This window comes from Oryctolagus cuniculus, chromosome 1 (assembly GCF_051225735.1).
Source record: "Oryctolagus cuniculus isolate XC-2025 breed Fujian yellow rabbit chromosome 1, ASM5122573v1, whole genome shotgun sequence".
Lineage (NCBI taxonomy): Eukaryota > Metazoa > Chordata > Mammalia > Lagomorpha > Leporidae > Oryctolagus > Oryctolagus cuniculus.
Window position 1 is genome coordinate 113699494 of NC_142867.1, and position 20144 is coordinate 113719637.

A 20144-nucleotide genomic window follows, 5' to 3' on the forward strand; every position below is an offset into this window, starting at 1 on the left:
CTTTCTATGAGGATGAATGAGGGAGCATCTAAGTGCTTTGAGCTCCTTGGAGGCAACAGATGATACAGTTTTCTACAGCTCTGCAGTATCCATCCACCCCCAGCCTTGTGACTGGCTCCACCTGTTCCAAACAAGAACGCATACCATCAAGCCAACTGCACGCTGGGCTGGACAGAATTTTTAGAGGCAGAAAGTTCACGGAAGTCCAACAGATAGGAGGTGGGGAGGGTCGTGTGGGCTTCCAGGCAGTATAAAAGCTGTATGAACTGTGGACTTAGCACGCATCCCATGCAGTGATAGGCTACTCCAGGTTTATCACTTATCTCTCACAAAAACCTTTCCTTACAAGTACAATTTCCACTTTCAGGGTAATGGAGAAAACCCAGAGAGGGGCAATAACTTGCCCAAGCAGGAAGAAGGGAGATTTGAACCCCCAGGAGGCAGACAGAGTGGTGGTTCAAAGAAAATCTGCTAACTTTGAATCTTGAACTTTACTCAGCGACCTCCACCAGGGATCGTTGCAAGTCCTTTAGGGGCACAAAAGAGTTTACAAGAATATTAAAAAAATTTTAAAAAGCCCCATGTTTTTGCAAAAACAGACTCAGAAGGATCTTGAAATGAATGTTTAAAAAATATATGCATGTAGGGGGCTGGCGCCGCGGCTCAATAGGCTAATCCTCCACCTTGCGGCGCCTGCACACTGGGTTCTAGTCCCGGTCAGGGCGCCGGATTCTGTCCCGGTTGCCCCTCTTCCAGGCCAGCTCTCTGCTGTGGCCAGGAGTGCAGTGGAGGATGGCCCAAGTGCTTGGGCCCTGCATCCGCATGGGAGACCAGGAGAAGCACCTGGCTCCTGGCTTTGGATCAGCCCAGCGCGCCAGCCACAGCAGCCATTGGAGGGTGAACCAATGGCAAAGGAAGACTTTCTCTCTGTATCTCTCTCTCACTGTCCACTCTGCCTGTCTATATATATATATATATATATATATGCATGTAGGGGTGTGTGAGAGTGTGCGTGGGGGTGAGCCGGCACACCTGTGCATGGCACGCAGCTTCTGGGCATCATTAGCATGGCTGCTTGGTTTGGGTGTGACTTTTGGGTCAGAAACTGGTTGCTCTCAATGTCTGCTTGGGCATGGATGTTTCCAACTTTATTTTGGAGAGGAAATTCACTTCTTGGTCCAGGGTTAGTCCTTTATTTGACCTTGATGTTGCACCTATTCCCTTAAACCTGACCCTGCTAGCGACCTCGGCGCAATCTTGAGCTGATTGCTTGTTCACCTCTGTGTCCCATTTTCTTCTTTTGCTGAATGGGGCCAAAGGATGAAGGCATATCCCTAGGCACCTCTATCGTAAACGCCATCAGCTGTGGCAAGCGCAAGACTGAAGGAGAAAGTTCATTACAAAAAGGGCTTTTCTTTATTTGCACCTTGTGCCTCCCTGGGACTGTATGGGATGGAGAGATTTGGGGCCTCCAAGATCCTCTACCCCAGTTTGATTACACAGGATAAGGGTCTGGGCCTTCCTCTGTGTCAGACAGAATGTTAACTGGGATGGCACCGGGCAGCTGGGGAAAGCGCTGGGTTTGAATAGAGAAAGGTCAATGCAGCCTCTCCTTTTAACTCTATTTTTATTTGAATTTCCTGAAAACACATGTCAAGGGGCTAGGGATTAGCAAGGAGAAATTGTAAAGGATAAATTCGCTACCGATTATGTCTGAGCACTGTTTGCAAGGTTTGTTTGAATTTATATAACATCTCTGTCCCCAAAAGCATCAAATGAAGACAGTGTGTAGTGACAGAGCATAGAGAGAGAGACTGGGAGCCTTGGTGCTGATCCTGGACCACTGAGATTTCCAGTGACTCATTTCCATTAGTCTTCAGTTTTCTTAGCTATACGATGGGAATTGCTCCCCAACAACGCCCTGCCCCCCTACAAAGAAAACTCACTTGTTATAGCATTGGGCTGGGGTGCGGATGAATGCTGAGAATTCTGCAGATATAAAGTGGCACATAAATGCTCAATTAGAGGAGCGATTTCTCCTGCAAACGCTTTTTAAAAATCGCTTCCCAGCTTCCTTTCTAAAAGGAGAGACATCTGTCAAGATTCGTGTTGTCCAGAAACGGCGAAAGCACAGCGCACAGGACCACTTAAGTCACACTGTCCTGCCTTGGCTCGCCTTCCCCTCCCGGTGTCACCCCACCCACCCAGCTGTGGGAACAGGTAGCCTTGGCCTGGGCCTGGTGTGACGGTGCCTATAGTTTATGCTCGTGCTGCCATCTATAGGCGCTCTTGTGTCATCACATGCTTAGCAGAGCCTCCGCATTTTCTCTGGTTGAAGTTAGAGATGTGAGCAGGGGCTGAGTCAGACTCTAGGTTTATCTCAGGCAATTTGTCTTTTAGAGGCACAATGCCACATGTCTTGTTTTTCCCAGTCGAGGCGAGAACAAATTCAGAGAGGAGGCAGAGCGTGAGGGCTGGCTGTAGAGCAGCTCTGAGCTGCTTGGGAGTGGGGAGGCACAGGGGAAGGGGAGATGCCCCCATGGGGTGGAGGACCGTAAGTTATGAGACCATCTTTTCCATTCTTCCAGGTGAACACCTTCCAGGCCGTCCTGGTGTCTGATGGCTCCTATACATTCACACTCTTCAATTATTATGAAATCAACTGGACCACTGGGACAGCGAGTGGTGGGGACCCCCTGACAGGTCTTGGTGGAGTGATGGCGCAGGTACTCGGTTCTCCCCACAACCTCCCTGCAGGTTTAAATCACTGCACTTTGCTTCTATTATGCAGCATCCTGGAGAGAATCCTGCCGGCAGCTCCTAACTAGAGAAGCCAGTCTGATCTGGCAAGTGCCTTCAATGGCTAGTCTCACCCCTGGCAGGTGCATTAAGGGGCTAGTCTCACCCATCGTGGACCTTGGACATGGGTGGGACGAACCAGGCAGGCCTTTCTCATCTGGAATGGCGGCCCCCTGACTGCAGGCAAGGGGCCGCCTGATTTTGAAAATAAGGTGATTGGGCCAGTTAACCAAGGAGGGTGTGGTTTGCTCAAAAGTCTTGTCTTCTTTCCTATTCCAGGCAGGATTTAATGGTGGAAACCTCACCAATTTCTTCAGCCTCCCAGGGTCAAGAACCCCTGAGATTGTGAATATCCAAGAGACCACAAATGTCAATGTCCCGGGGCGCTGGGCATTTAAGGTTGACGGGAAGGAAATTGACCCAGCCAACGGCTGCACTTCCAGGGGTAAAAGCCTTTCTTTTTCTCTATAGCAAAGCAGGGTTTGTTTGGTTTAGATTGACAGGCGAGCTTTTCAGCCATGGGGGCGGACTCATTCCTGATGCCTTACTCTTTTGACATCTCTCAGCTGGGTAATGGAGATCAAGGTAATTTTAGCATGCACATTCATCACCCTGGGAGCTGAAACCTGCAGTTGCTACCCAGCGGCTGCAGAAGCCCCTGCCTGGGGTGCAAGTGCGTGATCAGCGCTGAACAACGGTGTAGTGGACCAGGCTCTTGAGTGATGTCTCAGCCAGAGGGACAGAAGGGAGCCCTCCTGTTGAACATTATTTTTGTTGTTGTTGTCAGCCCTCCCCCCGCCCCTCTGTAAGTTTTTCTTCTCATCCTTACTCTGTCTCTGCCATCTGCACTTTGTAAATCCACCGGAGTGGGCGAATCTGGAGCCCAGCCAAGTCCCTGCGAGGGTAAATCAGTCCTTGCTAGTACTACGAGAGAGAAACAAACAGTGGCACCGTCTTCAGGGTAACTTCTGAAACCCTCCTTGCAGCAGCCGAACCTGCAGGAGCTGGGGAGAGTCCAGGCTGGCTTTCAGGGCTCTGCGAACGAGCTGCAGGTGCACAACGGTGGGCTTCCTTTACAACGACAGCCAACGTTTGGAGCCTTCTGGAACCTTCGACACCTCTTTGGATGTGCAAAGCAGCTCTGGAGTCTCACAGGATCATCCTCATTTATAGAATTCTTGCTTTTGTGTGTGCAGAAGCATTCAGAAAAAGGATTTCTGTCAATATTTCAGGTTGCAGGAATGGAGGACATGGCAGTAAGTAGGAAATTGTCCACATGTCCATCTGTCCCACCATCCAAGCACAAACCCACCCCTACCCTTCCATCTCCCCTTCCGCCCATCTCTCTACCCAACCAGCCATACCCCTACCCACCCATACACCTACCCACCCGTCCATCTACTTCGACCCACTCATCCATCTCTACCAAACCGCCCATCTCTCCATACACTCACTCACCCATTCAGCAGTTGTGTCTTCCCAAAGAACATTTGGGGAGCCCCAGTGGGGTGCCAGTCACTCTGTGAGGAGCTGGAGATGAGGGTGCTGCAGCTTCTGTAACTCTAACATAGTGAAAGAGACGGCCCTGGGGGCAGTGAGGACGCAACCAAGGGAATCGTAGCAGAGCCGTGAGTGCCGGATGCTGTGGAAGTACGGAGGGTTACCCTGGGCTGGCGTTCCAGATCTCCAAGAAAGCCTGGCCTGGACGCTGCGGTCTCTTCCCTCCCTCCGATGGCCTGCATGTTTTGGCAGCCTGGGGAAGCCTGAGGCCTCTCTCTTGGCTCAGCTTCGACTTGTTCAATCTCCAGAAGAAGCTACGTTCACGCGCTCTGGCAGGCCCATGCCCTGAGCCCCCATTCCTGCCCTGTGGTCAGGCTTGTTAGCCCTCCCTCTTTGTGCCAAGGAAAGGTCACGTGTGAAGATGGTCTGTCTGGGCATGCTTACCTCTGTGGGCTCAGTGACGTCGCCCATGTTCAGAATAGCATGAAAAATGTTTTGGAGCTTAGCTGGTATTAAACTGGATAGGAAAGAATCCAGTCCCAAAGCTCACTAGGATTTCTTTCTTTCTTTTTTAAAAAAGATTTATTTATTTATTTGAAAGTCAGAGTTACACACAGAGAGAAGCAGAGACAGGGAGAGAGAGAGAGGTCTTCCATCCACTGGTTCACTCCCCAACTGGCCACAACGGCTAGAGCTGCGCCGATCCAAAGCCAGGAGCCAGGAGCTTCTTCTGGAAGAAGAAGCACTCACATGGGTGCAGGGGCCCAAGGACTTGGGCCATCTTCTCCTGCTTTCCCAGGCCACAGCAGAGAGCTGGATCAGAAGTGGAGCAGCAGGGACTTGAACTGGCGCCCATATGGGATACTGGCGATGCAGGTGGCGGCTTTACCTACTATTCTACAGCACTAGCCCCTCACTAGGATTTCTGAACTAGTGTCCTCCTCCCTTGCACAGCATAAACACAGCATCATTTAAGGTCCATGAACAATACCAACCCCATGCCACATTACCTCCTACCCCTTTCTGGCTGGGGCTACGGCCCTGATAAGTTACAGACTTACCAAAACACTTCTCCTCTTGGTGCCAGCATGACACAGCTGACGGCTGTGCACATGCCATCAAGTGCCCAGTGACAGCCTCTCTCCAAGTCCTAGGGATGGCTTCTATGACCATGGAAAACCCTGGTTTGCAGAGCCGTGGGGTTGATCACATGCCAGCTGTGTACAGGGTCCTCACTTCAACCTCATTCTTTTCCTTCTGAATTATGGGTTTGGGTTTCAAATAGGGGACAAATTCAATATCTTTCTCCAGACCGCTGTGCATTTTCATGTGCCACTGGACATATATCAATCTAATGAGATTGGGGTTTGGCCTGGGTTAGGGCAGGCGAAGCAGCTCTGTAGAGCTGGTTTATTATATCATCATTTCACAAACAGAATTAGCTCAGAGAGGCTACCTTTTGGTCCAAACCTCCCCTCTTCAAAGGCACTTTCCCATCCTTTATCGGGAGCCTGAAAAAGCAGAGACTGGAAACGATGCTGAGTAGAGGCTGTTACAATATATGCAGCTCTGAACTAGTGCCAAAGTGTGTCGAGGACGGAGGGCCTGTTTTCAGGCTGACGCGTCTGACCTACTGGGAAAGTGAATAAATCTATTATCTCATTTTGGAGCTCTGTTCTCAACAGGCAGAGAACATAATTGCCTGTTGAGACATGGGTCCTGTTGGACAGATGTGGAGAGGACTGGGACCGAGGCGGCAGCCATGCCTTCTGCTTGGGCTAACCTCGCAACCTCGTGCTACTCACTAGACACCCGGCAGCACAAAAACCCGAGAAATCTCTGCCAATCCTTTCTCAAACAACAGTGCGTGATGTTATTTGTGTTTCTTAATTTTGTGTCTTTGATGCTTTCCCTTTCAGACTCTGTCGGTTTGCAAATGCTTCCAGCAACCCGTGTCGGCGTGCCACGGCGTCCCTGTCCACATTGTGCAGGTTAACATAGGGAGACATGCGGACATTAGATCAGTCATCTTGGGAGCTTACCGCGGCCTTGAGACCACTGTCCAGTTCTTTTGACCCCAACCCTCAACCCAGAACTGTGTCCCAGCTCCTAACTCAGAGCTGTTTCTCTTGTACTTGGTGGTCGATGCTGGCAGCTGCCAAATTTCAGATATTTTGTGGAGAGAGGTCATTTATGTAGAGAAATGGTTTTAAAGACAGCATGTCTACCAAGTAGTCAGTGAATACATTTTTTCTAAATTGACGCATCCCTTAGCGGTAGTCCCCTCTCTCCACCTCATTCTTCTCTTTCTGACTGAGATCTGTCAAGAAGATAAAACTACTCTCTGTCCAAGGGGCAAGGAGAGGGGCGTCTCAGACTCGGACAGCACTTAGAGAGGGAGAGAAGGCAACCTGTGTGGGTCTGAGTCCTGCCTGAGCAGTGTCTGCAGGATTTACAAGGCTTTGAAAGCGCCAGGCAAGCAGTCAGCGCTTTCCAGAACCTTCCCAGCGAGTCTGGGATTTATATTTGTGCATCTGATGCCTGATTTGTGCTATTGACCTCTACTGGCACTCACTTGGCCCTCAACAAATGTGTTTTGGATGAATGAACAAATTAGCCAGTACACATACAGGATTGCTCAGTTGCCTGGATACATTGGGTCTTCTTTCAGAATACCCTTCCTGCAGTGACTCTGGAGTGTCCCAGCCGTTCCTGTGGATTAAAAACCGTGTCTTTCCTTGGAATGGGTATGCTCCCCAGCTGTGGCAACAGTAAGGCCAAAGGGCTTAGGCCAGGTTCACACAGACTCAACTTGGAATCTGGCCTCACCGCTGAGTTGCTGGGTGACAGTGGGCAAATGTGAGGCTCTTGAGGCCCAGTGTTCTCGTTTGTCAGTGTGGTGACAACACCTGCCCAACAGGGACCTTGTATAATGGAAGTGATCCGTATAGTCCGGTGTCCGGCACAGAGGAGGGGTACTCAAGAAATGTAAGCTCTGATGTCGTTCCTCCCCAGGACAGTTCCTTCGGCGAGGGGAGGTGTTTTGGGACGACCTGAACTGCACCATCAAGTGCCGCTGTCTGGACTTCAACAACGAGATCTACTGCCAGGAGGCCTCTTGCAGCCCCTACGAGGTGTGCGAACCCAAAGGCAAATTCTTCTCCTGCAACCCGGTGGAGACCAGCACGTGCGTGGTGTTTGGGGAGCCGCACTACCACACTTTTGATGGCTTCCTCTTCCACTTCCAAGGCTCCTGTGCCTACCTGTTGGCCCGGCAGTGTTTGCAGACTTCCAGCCTCCCCTTCTTCAGTGTGGAGGCCAAGAATGAGCACCGTGGGGGCTCAGCAGTCTCCTGGGTGAAGGAGCTCTCCGTGGAGGTGAATGGCTACAAGATCCTCATCCCCAAAGGAAGCTACGGGAAAGTCAAGGTGAGAGGGACATGGAGAAGCCGGAGCTTCCCACACTTACCGGTTCTGCTGCTTGTCTCTCTGCCATACCAAAGGGACATGTGGCTCTTCCTACCCGGTGAATGTCTCGCAAAATGCTTGACTAGGCTGACGTATACCTGGCTCCGCAACATGTCTAGCTACTTTTTAATGTCTGCTATACACACACAGTCCCATTTCCCTCAAGAACACCCGTAGGCATGCACACACGTGCACACACACATGCACAGCTCAGAAGTAACCAGAAAGAAAAGGGAGCTTAGTTTTCCACACACCTGCCCTGCAATGGTTGGCCATGGTGCAAACCTAAAGTACAGTACCCCTAATTCTGTGCAGCCTTGCATTAGTCATCCTCACCCCGCCCCACAGTGCTGCTTCACATTCGGAGACAGCATCACAGGGGCTGATGTCTCCTAAGGCACTCCCCGTTCCAGCGCCTGGAGCAACCACACCGACTTCCTTAGAGGAGCCTGGACAGGGAAAGGCCCCTGAAAGTCTCACCCAAACACTTTCTATCAGAATCTCTAATCCCTGCCTAGAATAATGGAGAAAAATATGGGTCTCTGTTGGCCTGTTAAGCATATGAAAATGATGTCTGTCCCTGTCCACCTGCATTTCAAGCAGGGATGTTGTCAAAAGACAGAGAGCAAAAAGCCACTAGCAATTACTCAATTTATGGAGGCCTCAATTTTCATAATATTAACAAAGACCTTGTTGCAAACCATGTATTTATTCAAGCAGTAATCACCAGGACCACAAGGGCTTGATCGTTACAACCCATGCAGTCCTTAATCCCCACACATGGAGGTCATTGCCAAGATGACAAACCAGAACCAATGCCAAGGCAGGGATTTCTTTCTTATTTAAAAAACTAACGTGTTGTAGTTTTAATTGATGTAGCATGTCCAACAAAAGACAGGACCAGGGAACTAATTCTACTTTTTTTCTGGCTCTGCCCTTCTTGGTTCTGTGTAGCTTATCAGTCTCATAATTAGGAAAGTGAGCTATTACTGCAGTTGAAATGCCAATTTGCTTGTTATTTGGTTAGTCTCTCTAGGGATAGAGCTGTATATCAAATCAAGCTAAGAGTTCGGGTACAGAAGTTTGGAGTTCTTCCAATTTAAATTTATATTGTGCTGTTGAACACTATACTTAGCCTTTTAGATAGATGCTAGCATTTCAAGCTAGAAACATTTTCACCAGCTTCCCTCTCCTTGCCTGAATTATGCGGACGATAGGTATGATATCAGCATTTGAAAAAGAAAGCCTGTGCTCTATTCCTACTTTCCATTTTGATTAAAATTCCTTTTCACTCACTCAGAATGTTTTTTTTGAAAGAAAGGGACACTGTCATTTCTTTCAGGCCCAGCAGCTCTGCTAATTTTGCGTGGCTGTGTTCCATCGTCCAGGCGCAGGGCACGGATTCCTCAATTTTCTGTAGCGACAGGAGATGTGGCTCTGAATGTAAATGTTTCAGAAAGAAAAGGTTATGTGACTCCAACTGCAAGCTAACAATGGCTTCCTTTTTCTTTGGCCAAATGGTTTCCAAGTATCTTTGAATACACCTGCTCTGCTGAAGAGAGTGGCTCGATGGACAGCAGAGGTCCAGCCCCGGGTGACTTGGGGACAGGCGGGAGAGGGCTGGGAGGTAACTGACTTCTCCAGTCACTCCGTGCCAGGCCACAAACGGCCACTGAGGTCCACTCTGCCCAGCCATAGACTGCCCTCCTCCAACCGGTCTCCAGAGGCTGGGGTTGGGAACAGTTCTATCTAGGGATTTTTCTCCCCATTAAACTACTCTCAAATAGCAAAGAATGTAGGCTTGTTATTATGTTAGTGGCCCCTCCCCCAAAAAGCTAGGATAATTACAAATTCCCAAATAGTAATCTCTCCTTTTAAATAATGTCAGTTTTCCTATTTCTTCCCCACGAACCTAAGTAGTTTTGGGTGCTCCAGTGACCAAGGTGCCAAGGACAACTAGTATAGGGTGCCAACCAGCTCAGATTCCAGGATGGGGCCTCTCACATCCCTGAGCCACTACTGCCAGTGGGGTGGCCTTGCTAAACCTCATTTTCTCCATCTGTGAGATGGGATGGCAGTGTCTTGCAGACAGGGTACCTGGGCACCCTGGGTGCTGGCACAGGGGAGAGAACAGGGCTCTGGAGCCGGACTGATAGGGGCCAGGCCTGGACACCTGCAAGTGCCAGCAGTCGTCATCCCTCAGCTGTCGTGAGGACTGAGGACCGACCGGGAGGGGTTGGGGTAGGACTTCTCTGGGAGCTCCTGCTCCAGGGCCTTGGGTCACAGCCCAATGACTTTATAATTTGTGGTGAGACCAGAAGGGGGAGCGACAAACAGTCCTGCCAGGAAGCAAGGTGTCCACAGGAACATTACCGGCATCCACAGGAAGGTCGGCCAGAATGGGGCAAGAACAAATGCTGAGGGACGTCCAGAGCAGATGACCCCGTGGTTTCCGCTGTAGGACACGTGGAGTTTGCCCCTTGTCAGCACACCTTGAAGTGAGAGAGAACACTTGGGCATGGATGTATTTGGCATTTAAAATCACACCAAACTTAGGAAGACCCCTTCCCACATCCTAGCACAGAACACGGGTAAGGATTGTTCAGTATTCGTTCTAGTTGACCTTTCTTATAGTATGGCTTTTCTCACCTCTGTGGGCTAACCTTGAACTTGGCAGATAAGGACAAATTAGTCAACTCCTTGGGTTTTTCTCTGCTCTTCTAGTAGCAGGATTTTTTTTTTTTTCTCAAGGCCTCTTTTCCATGTCCCCTTCCTGCACTGTTATGAACTGAATGTCTGTGTCCTCCAGGGGTCAGATGTTGAAGTCCTAACCCTCACGGTGCTGGTTTTAGGAGTGGGGCTTGCGGAGGTCCTGAATGGGGAGCCCCCATGGGTGGGATTAGCACCCAGCTTGTTTGCTCCTCTCACCATGTGAGGACATGGCGGGAAGGTGCCCTCTGTGGGCCAGAAAGTTGGCCCTTAGACGCCAAATCCACCAATACCTTGACCTTGACCTTGGGCGTCCCAGTCTCCAGAACCATAAGAAAGAAATTCCTGTGCCTTATGGTGTTTTGTTACGAAGGACAGGTAGTAGGAGTTGGCTGCTGCTCTAACAAATGCTTAAACATGTGCTAGCTGCATTGGCACTGGGGGAATGGGCAGAGGCTGGAAGAGTTTTGAGGTGCATGCCAGCAAAACCTGCACTGCCATGAACAGCCCACTAAAGGCGAGTCTGGTGCGGGTCGGTGGCTGATCTCTAGAGATGGAGAGCAGCACGTGGCAACTGCCATGGTAAATCTGGGTGCAGTGCTCAGGCCGTCAGTTGCCTTAGCTCCTAGACCACTTGGAGAGTTGCAACAATGGTAGCAGGTAAGATCATTGTCCTTCCAATGTGCCAGAAACCAGGATGGGTGTGAGGCAGCCTGGAAAGTCTAAGTGCACTTACAGCCAAGCCCACTGAGGGCTGTTCTGGGACTATTCATTCATCCCAGTCCACGAAGATGTCTGTAGGTGCCTGGCTTGGAAGTGTGGCAAGAAAATGACCTCTCTCTTTTGGAGGCTCATCAAGCCCCCTACTCATGTGAGCTAAGCGAGTTTCTGCCCACTGCTCACTCCTCGTTACAGAACCCACCAGGGCCAGCTGAGTGGGCGCCGCCAGCTCACGCTACCCTTGGTTGCTGCATCCAGCCTCACCCCTTGGCCTTGTGGCTCCCTGGATTCCTCCTGCCGCAGCTGCCTGTCTGGTTTCTTTGCCTGTAACCTTGATTCACTTTAGTAAGTCCTTCACACTGGCCAGAACCGACTTTCTAAAATGCAGATCTGACAATGTCATTCCCTCCAGAATAGAAATCCAAGTATTGTTTTGTTTTGTTTTTAACATGGCTTAAAAGGCCCTCCAAGATCTGTTCTCGACACAGAAGCCAAAGTGATTCTTTTGAAGCGGAAGTCAAATCCTGTCGATCTTTGCTCTAAACATCCCCTTGGCACTTTGTCATGCTCAGAGTCAAAGCCAAAGTCCTTAGGGTGGCTGACAGACTACTGTTCTTTCTCTGACATTGTCCGCCACTGCCCGCTGTCACCTTCTTCCCCAGCCGCACTGGCCCCTGCAGTTCTGGGAGTGCACAGTCCGGTTCCCACTCAAAGGCTGGCTGTTCCCTCTTGTAAGCCACCATCAACCTAGGCAATGGCTGCTTCTTCATCTCAAATGTGCCCTTCTCTTTTTTCTCAAATGTTATTCTTAAAATTTATTTTCATCTACTTGAAAGACAGAATGACAGGGAGGAGAGAGACAAAAAGGGAGGAGAGAGGGAGGGAGAAGGGAGGTGGAAGAGAGAGAGAGAGAGAGAGAGAGAGAGTTTATTTATATCTGTTGGTGCACTCCCCAAATGCACACAACAGCCAGCACCGGATCAGGTTGAAGCCAGGAGCTCAGTACTCCATCTGTGTCTCCCACATGGGCAGCAGGGCCCCAAGTACTTGGACCATCTTCCACTGCTTTTCCAGGCACCGTAAGCATGAAGCTGGCCCCAAAGCAGAGGAGCCAGGACTTGAACAGTTGCTCCAATATGGGATGCAGGCATCCCCAGCAGCTCTCAACCATCGCACCACAGAGCCTGCCCTGCTCCTCCCCTGCTGAACGTTAGAAACCCCCTTTCCTGACACTTTTGATCCATATTCTCCACTTTCTTTTTCTATGTAACACTGATCTGATGTAGGTAAATATTTTATCACCTTCTGCTTGATTGTTGGTTTCCCCAGCTTACGTAGAAGTTCCATGAGACAAGGGTTTTTGTCTGTCTCACTCGTGGCTAATCCCCACGTGTGGGATCAGCGCTCGCTCGGCACACAGAAAGGCCCGCGTGGATATTGGTGGAATGAGCGGGTCTCGCTACACCTCCAGTTCACGTCCAGCTGCCCCTGCCCTCTGTGCCCAGCGACCTGGGTCCTTGCTCCCCAACCTCATGCTGCTGCTTCTAACCCCCTGCTTTGCTTTTCTTGTTCTGGAATCCTGTGCCCCTCACTCTTGCTTTGGACATTTCTGTTTATCTCTGAAGACCCCGGTCAGATGGAGCTGCCTGTAAAAACCTTCTATGACTCCCCAGGCTGGATTAAGTGCTCATGTACTGTTCTCCTAGTGTGTCATCTATCGATTCCCATTTAAAACAGTGCACTATAAATATCAGTTTGTGTCCCCTTTCTCTGGCAGGCTGGGAGCTCCTTGAGGGGAGCTCTCAAAATCCAAATCCTTTACTTCTTAGCTCCTGACATGGTGCTTGGTGCCTAGCAGGTGCTCAGACTTGCTGTTGTTGAATGCCAGCAAGGGACAGGGCAAATCACATATGAGCTCAAAGCTTAGCTGTGCGGCACACACTTCTGCCAGCTGGAGGACCAGGGAGGGCTGATGGTAGCAAGGGGTTCAAGGAAAATTTGGAATCTAAGCTGAGACTTAAAGAATGGATATTTGGAGGAGAAGCGAGTGGACTGTGTTTTCAAGAGAAGACTTGAAGCTAGCCTAGAGACAGTCAGGGCGGGCTGACAATTGCCCGATTCCCAGAGGAGCTGGCGTGGTACCAGCGATGCCACAGCTATCTTGGCTCAAATGCACAGTGCTGTTCAAAAATTCCCGCCCCCACCCCGCCAGGCCTTGGCCTTCGTAAGAGGTAAGCCCGCTGGAGCCTGGACATTTTGGGTGGCTGTTCTCTCTGGAGCACTGAATTACTTTGCCTTCTTTCCCTGAGCTCTGCTGGAACTCATTGCCCGGGCACCTGCTCACTGGCCCTTTGCTGTTGCTGTTGTTGGCAGGTGAATGACCTAGTGACCTCTTTGCCCGTCACCTTAGACTTGGGGGCAGTGAGAATCTACCCGAGTGGCATGTCTACTGCCGTGGAAACAGATTTTGGGCTCTTAGTGACGTTTGATGGCCAGCATTACGCCTCCATCTCCATCCCAGGCTCCTACATAAACTCCACCTGTGGGCTCTGTGGGAACTACAACAAAAACCCACTGGACGACTTCCTCCGCCCCGACGGTCGGCCCGCCATGTCCGTCCTGGATCTGGGAGAGAGCTGGCGTGTCTACCACGCAGACTGGAAGTGTGACTCGGGCTGCGTGGACAACTGCACCCAGTGCGATGCCACCACCGAAGCCCTCTACTTTGGCTCCGACTACTGTGGCTTTCTCAACAAGACGGACGGTCCCCTGTGGGAGTGTGGCACCGTTGTGGACCCCACGGCCTTTGTGCACAGCTGTGTTTATGACTTGTGCAGTGTGAGGGACAATGGCACGCTTCTCTGTCAAGCCATCCAAGCCTATGCACTTGTGTGCCAAGCCCTTGGCATCCCCATTGGAGACTGGCGAATCCAGACTGGGTGTGGTAAGCTGGCATCCCATCCCTATGAGAGATCTCTTGGGCAGGGGGCAGGGACTGGGTGTCAGGGCTCCTCCAAATGTCTTCGTTAACACTCCTGGCCCCAGAGTCGGGTAAGGCTGAGCTATCACACTTTATAAAGAATGAACTGCAGCAGTCTTTATCCTCCCTTCCCCCAAACCCCACCCCAACCCAATATCCTAGCCAGGAAATAAGAATCCACTGGTGAGCATGAGTGGTCTGGAAATATGCTGTACGCGCAGGACGCACTTGGCTGGAGGAAGACTCTGTAGCCGGGATGGATGGCGGCCCCAGGGCTGAGAGAGGCAGGGGCAGGAGGAGCTGTGTTTGTGGCTATGGAGTCAGGGCAGATGCTGGCCTGGGTGATGAAAACCGGCCTTCAGGAAAACAGTCAGCTCCTGGGTGGAAACTCCAGCCACTGCTCGGGGGTTCTTCACTCTCCACTTTCAGACGCGTTAGGGTTTGTGCGCGTCACTGACCCACTGTTGCTGATTGGAGACGTGGCTGCAGACAGGCAGTGCCCCAGGCTCATCAAGAAGCCCTCTTGTTCTGGAGTGCAAGCAGTGACTAGGAAAAGCCCTGACTCTGGGGGCGTCCAGGCTCTTTTGCTTTGTTGTCCTTTAGTTACCTCCTCAGTTTCTCCTTCTCAGCTGCTAACATCTCTTGTCCTGTTTATCTAAAATTTTACAACGACAAAAAAAAAAAAAAAAAAAAAAAAAGCAGGCAATTTCTCTGAAGCTTGCTTTCTTCCTGGTCCTTGGTTTTCTCTACGTGAATAAACCAGAAATTATAACCCGTGCATTTGAGAGTGCTTTGGAGGTGAGAAGATTTAGAACTTTCTTTGAAGCCCGAGACCAGAGGGAGATTTTTCCCTCTGTAACTATCGGTCTGATTCACATAAAATCATCATGTATTGGATTCAAATCTCAGAGCATTGGTCAAACTGCTGCACCACAGTGTATTTTTCTTACTGTGGGATTGAACAGCCTTTATTATACCCAGAGCAGCCATATCATGATTCAAGTTGAGGTTCAATGTGGCTTCTCTTTGATCCTGACAGATTCCAAGAGCATCCAAATTGCCCAAGGAAAATTTTTCCTATAATAGCTATGTATTTTTTTTCTAATGGTAATACTCTCTCGTCTGCTACATTTCTCTCTCCTCCCTCCTCTCTCTCTTCCTCCCTTGCTCCCCCATCCCATTAGTGGATGAATTATATTTAATTCAGAAAGGTAGTTTACTGAGCTCTGCCTGTTGGATTCAAATGTATGTGTAGACTCAGATGTTCTTAAAATAGGAGTTGCCGGTTCCTAAGGCAAGACAGACATTCAGAAGGCATCTAATTCCAGCCCCTTCTTCCAGTGGAACAAGCACACAGTCTCCTCAGACAGGAGGGTCCTTTCTTCTACTTGGATGTCTCAGTGAATTCGTCCCCAGAGTTCTCTCTTGGCTGCTCTTGTGTATTTCAAGTTCCTCTCACATAGAAATTTCCGATTTTCCAAGCTCCTCCTCCAACAGTTGCCTTTCCCACTTCTCCTGGAAGTTGGATTGAGTTTCTCCTTGGAATGGGCTAGGCTCTTTTAACTCAGATCACCTTGTGTGTTCATCGGTTGAAGACCACTACACATGCTGATGGTTGCAGATAACCAAATTACAAAAAAAAAAAAAAAAAATTGGGTAACAGATCTTGTCAAGTTAGATAGCGACCTGAAGTTTACTTTCAGTCAAGATGATCAAATTCAAGTACAAGTTCATCATCCAACTGCTTCGTAGTCATAGGCAAGTAAGCAAGTGGAAGTTTTTTTTCTGCCCCACCTCAAGCCTCAGCTTGGCCCTCACTCCCAGAAGGAGGCTTCTTTTCTCCCGGGCCCTGTGCTAGTTGATTCTGGCCATTTAGCACGCGGGGTCCACTCACCTTGTGACCACACTCTCTTCCTTTCCCCGCGCCAGTGTCCACCGTGCAGTGCCCGAGCTTCAGCCACTACTCCGTGTGCACCAGCAGTTGCCCCGACACGTGCTCAGACCTGACAGCCTCTCAGAACTGCGCCACGCCGTGCACGGAAGGCTGCGAGTGTAACGAGGGCTTCGTGCTCAGCACCAGCCAGTGCGTGCCGCTGCACAAGTGCGGCTGTGACTTTGACGGCCACTACTACACCATGGGGGAGTTCTTCTGGGCCACGGCCAACTGCACGGTGCAGTGCCTGTGCGAGGAGGGCGGGGACATCTACTGCTTCAACAAGACCTGCCGCAGTGGGGAGGTGTGCGCAGTGGAGGACGGCTACCAGGGCTGCTTCCCCAAGCGGGAGACCGTGTGCCTGCTCAACCAGAACCAGGTGCTGCATACCTTTGACGGCGCCGCCTATGCCTTCCCCTCCGAGTTTTCCTACACGCTCCTGAAGACCTGCCCCGACCGCCCGGAGTACCTGGAGATAGATATCAACAAGAGGAAGCCTGACATAGGGCCTGCCTGGCTGCGAGGTCTTCGGATCCTGGTGGCCGACCAGGAGGTCAAGATAGGAGGAGTCGGGGCTTCAGAAGTCAAGGTAAGCGTCCTCGCTCCCCTGGAGGGTGTTTGGATGAGTCTCGCCAAGTGAAGGAGCTTGCCAGTCTCTGCAGGTGTGTCGTCTGCCTCCTCCGGCAAGTGGATTCTAGGAAGGCGAGAACTCGGAAATGGGAGTGTTTTCTAACCATGTGCCTGGACTGAGATTCTGCCGTGGAGACTCGGAATGAAGCTGGAATTTCCCTAATTAGATAGGCAGAGTGCGAGTAGCCCTCCCTCATGGCCAACACTCACCGACAGCTTCCTGTGTGCCGAGCACTGTCCCAAGTCACACTCAGTCTTCTTAGACAAGATCATTGTCCTCGCTCTATAGATGAGAAAACTGAGTCACAGAGAAGTCACGGTGACTTCCTCAGGGATACACAGCCACAAAGCAGGATGCAAGCCCAGGCAGTCCGGCGCGAGAATCTGTGCTCCTAACCTTTGTCCTAACTAACTCCTCCCTGTAGATGAGAACCCACGTGGGGTAGTGCATGGGGCGCCTCTCACCTCTCTAACCTGCCCTAATAGAGACCTGTCATTAGGCACCCATACCTGTAGACGGTAGTTCTAGGAAGACTATTGGAGATCATCTGGTGCAATTCCTTGTTTCCACATGAACACTCCAAAGGGCTGGTGAATAAGCCCCCATTAACTGTGCTGGCGCTTGGGTGTGGCAGGGGGGAGCTCCCCTATCCCAGTCCAGTGGGCACTTCAATGGTATCACACGACTCCTGTGCAGAGAAACAAAAGTCAGCCCATTTGACTGTCCAGAGCGATCACAAAACACAGAGCCAAAAACTGAAAGGATCGTTTTTGCTCCCATGGATGCATGGACAGAGATGCACTCATTAAAGGAGTAGTGAGACGCAGCTGGGTAGCTGGGCAGTTGGATCATGATAAGTGAACTGTGTGTCTGCAAGGCATAGGGCTCGGGAAAGCAAGTGTTGAAGGGAAAAGAAGGGGCCGGAAGGGTGGGGCCGACAGGGAGCTGTCTGGAAAAAGCTACTGAAATGGAGCTGTAGGGCACAGGAAGCAAACATTCAGAATGATCATTGCGCACATTTTAATTTCGTTTGCTCTGGGCTACCCTAGGGTCTTGAACACACACAAGTAAGTGGGAGTCCCACACGAAAGGAGGAGATGCTTGACAAAACATCTGGTATTTGTGTGCTTCCCCTGGACCGACAGCTTTTCCACATTGCTCAAAGGGCTAATCAGGGGCAGGACCGCCCAGGAAGTGGTGGGGATTGTGTGTCTCCAGAATTCACGCGCGTGATTTGTTTACTTATTTATTTTTTCCAGTTGAATGGTCAGGAAGTGGAATTACCTTTTTTCCATCCTTTGGGGAAGCTGGAAATTTACCGGGACAAAAACAGTACGACGGTGGAGTCCAAGGGCATCGTGACTGTGCAGTACTCAGACACAGGCCTGCTGTACATCCGACTGTCCACCATCTACTTCAACTGCACCGGGGGCTTGTGTGGCTTCTTCAACGCAAACGCCAGCGACGAGTTCTGCCTCCCCAATGGCAAGTGCACGGACAACCTGGCCGTGTTCCTGGAGAGCTGGACGACGTTCGAGGAGATCTGCAACGGGGAGTGTGGGGACCTGCTGAAGGCCTGCAACAATGATTCGGAGCTGCTCAAGTTCTACCGCAGCCGCTCCAGGTGCGGCATCATCAACGACCCCTCCAACAGCTCCTTCCTCGAGTGCCATGGGGTGGTCAATGTCACCGCCTACTACCGCACCTGCCTTTTCCGCCTCTGCCAGAGTGGCGGCAACGAATCGGAACTCTGTGACTCTGTGGCCCGGTATGCCAGCGCCTGCAAGAACGCAGACGTGGAGGTGGGCCCCTGGCGCACCTATGACTTCTGCCGTAAGTGGGGGCTGCGTTGTGGGGGAGGCCGCCTGGGGGAGGAATTGATGCCACACTACGCTTTCTTACTCAGAACTTGGCCCTCTGGTGGGACTGCGCTTACAGCAGACCCTTTATATCCAGGTTCTGCATCTGTGGGATACAACCAATTGTGGATTGAAAATATCCTCCCTCCCCAAAAAAATTACATCTGTATTGAACACATGCAGATTTTTTCCATGTCATTATTCCCAAAGCAATACAGTATAACAACTATTTACATTATATTAGGTATTATAAGTGATCTGGAGATGATTTCAAATGTATGAGAAGATGTGTATAAGTCATTTGCAATTACTATGCCGTTTTTCAAGATTTATTTATTTGTTTGAAAGGCAGCGTGATAGAGAGAGAGGGACACACACACACACACACAATCTCCTATCCACTGGTTCATTCCCAAAATGACCACCCCAGCCGGATCTGGCCAAAGTCAGGAGCCAAGAACTCCCTCCTGTTTTCAACACAGGTGGCAGGAGTCCAAGCACTTGGGCCATCTTCCAGTGCCTTACCAGGTGCACTAGCACAAGCTGGATCAGAAGTGAGTAGCCAGGATTAGGACAGGCACTCTGATATGGGGTGCTGCTGTCACAAGTGGTGGCAGCTTAACCCACTGCAACACAGCACAGTTATGGCCCCTGCTATGATCTTTGATGTAAGGGGCTTGAGCATCCGTGGATTTTGGTATCCACAGGGGATCCTGGAACCAATCTCCATTGGTTACTTGAGGACAATTGCATTGTGGATCCCTTCCCTAGTCTCATGCTTCTTCTAGAAGGCTCAAACCAGAAAGTTTTTCACCTATGTTTTCATTTCTAGTTATACAATAACTTTTTAAAAGATTTACATATGTATTTATTTGACAGGCAGAGTTACAGAGAGTAGGGGAGAGAGAGAGGGAGAGAGAGATCTTCCATCTGCTGTTTCACTCCCCAAATGGCCGCAACAGCCAGAGTTGGGCTGATCTAAAGCCAGGATCCAGGAAATTCTTCTGGGTCTCCCTCATGGGTGCAGGGGCCCAAGGACTTGAGCCATCCTCCACTGCTTTCCCAGGTGCATCAACAGGGAGCTAGGTGGGAAGTGGAGCAGCTGGGACTTGAACCAGTGCCTGCCCATATGGGATGTCAGCACTGCAGGCGACAGCTTTACCCATTACTCCAAAGCGTCAGCTCCTATACAATAACTTTTAATTGAAGGGCAATTAGCCATCCCATTGACTTGTTGTTTTATCTAGCAGAGGTACAAACTCTGTATCAAAGGACTAGAAACCTTTGTGTTGGCTCCATAGGTACCTTCTCCTTTGGCCAAAAGGGCTCTCTTCATTCTGATAGGAGACAACCAGCCAGGGAGCTTTCCAGGCTGTAGAGATTAGCAAGCTAGACAGGGCCACTAAGAGAGCCCCATGCTGCAGGTTTTTCATTTTGTCCCCACAGTTACCTCGTCTCTCTCTGCAGGGCTGTGGCAGCACCAGTAGCCACTAGGATGGCTGCTGGCTGGGGAGGGTTGAGGCAGCCTGGCTCTTGGGAGCAGAGC

At 50.6% G+C, this 20144-nt stretch overlaps 1 protein-coding gene across 1 annotated transcript in view; it reads left to right on the plus strand.

Moving 5' to 3' along the window:
- The window catches only part of TECTA (tectorin alpha), a 68788-nt gene that overhangs the window by 4414 nt on the left and 44230 nt on the right, over nt 1–20144 (plus strand). The window contains exons 3-8 of the mRNA XM_051819395.3: nt 2589–2726; nt 3079–3244; nt 7315–7727; nt 13569–14139; nt 16105–16697; nt 17999–18572. Of these exons, the coding sequence (XP_051675355.3) occupies nt 2589–2726; nt 3079–3244; nt 7315–7727; nt 13569–14139; nt 16105–16697; nt 17999–18572 (2455 nt within the window). The remainder of the gene's footprint in view (nt 1–2588; nt 2727–3078; nt 3245–7314; nt 7728–13568; nt 14140–16104; nt 16698–17998; nt 18573–20144) is intronic.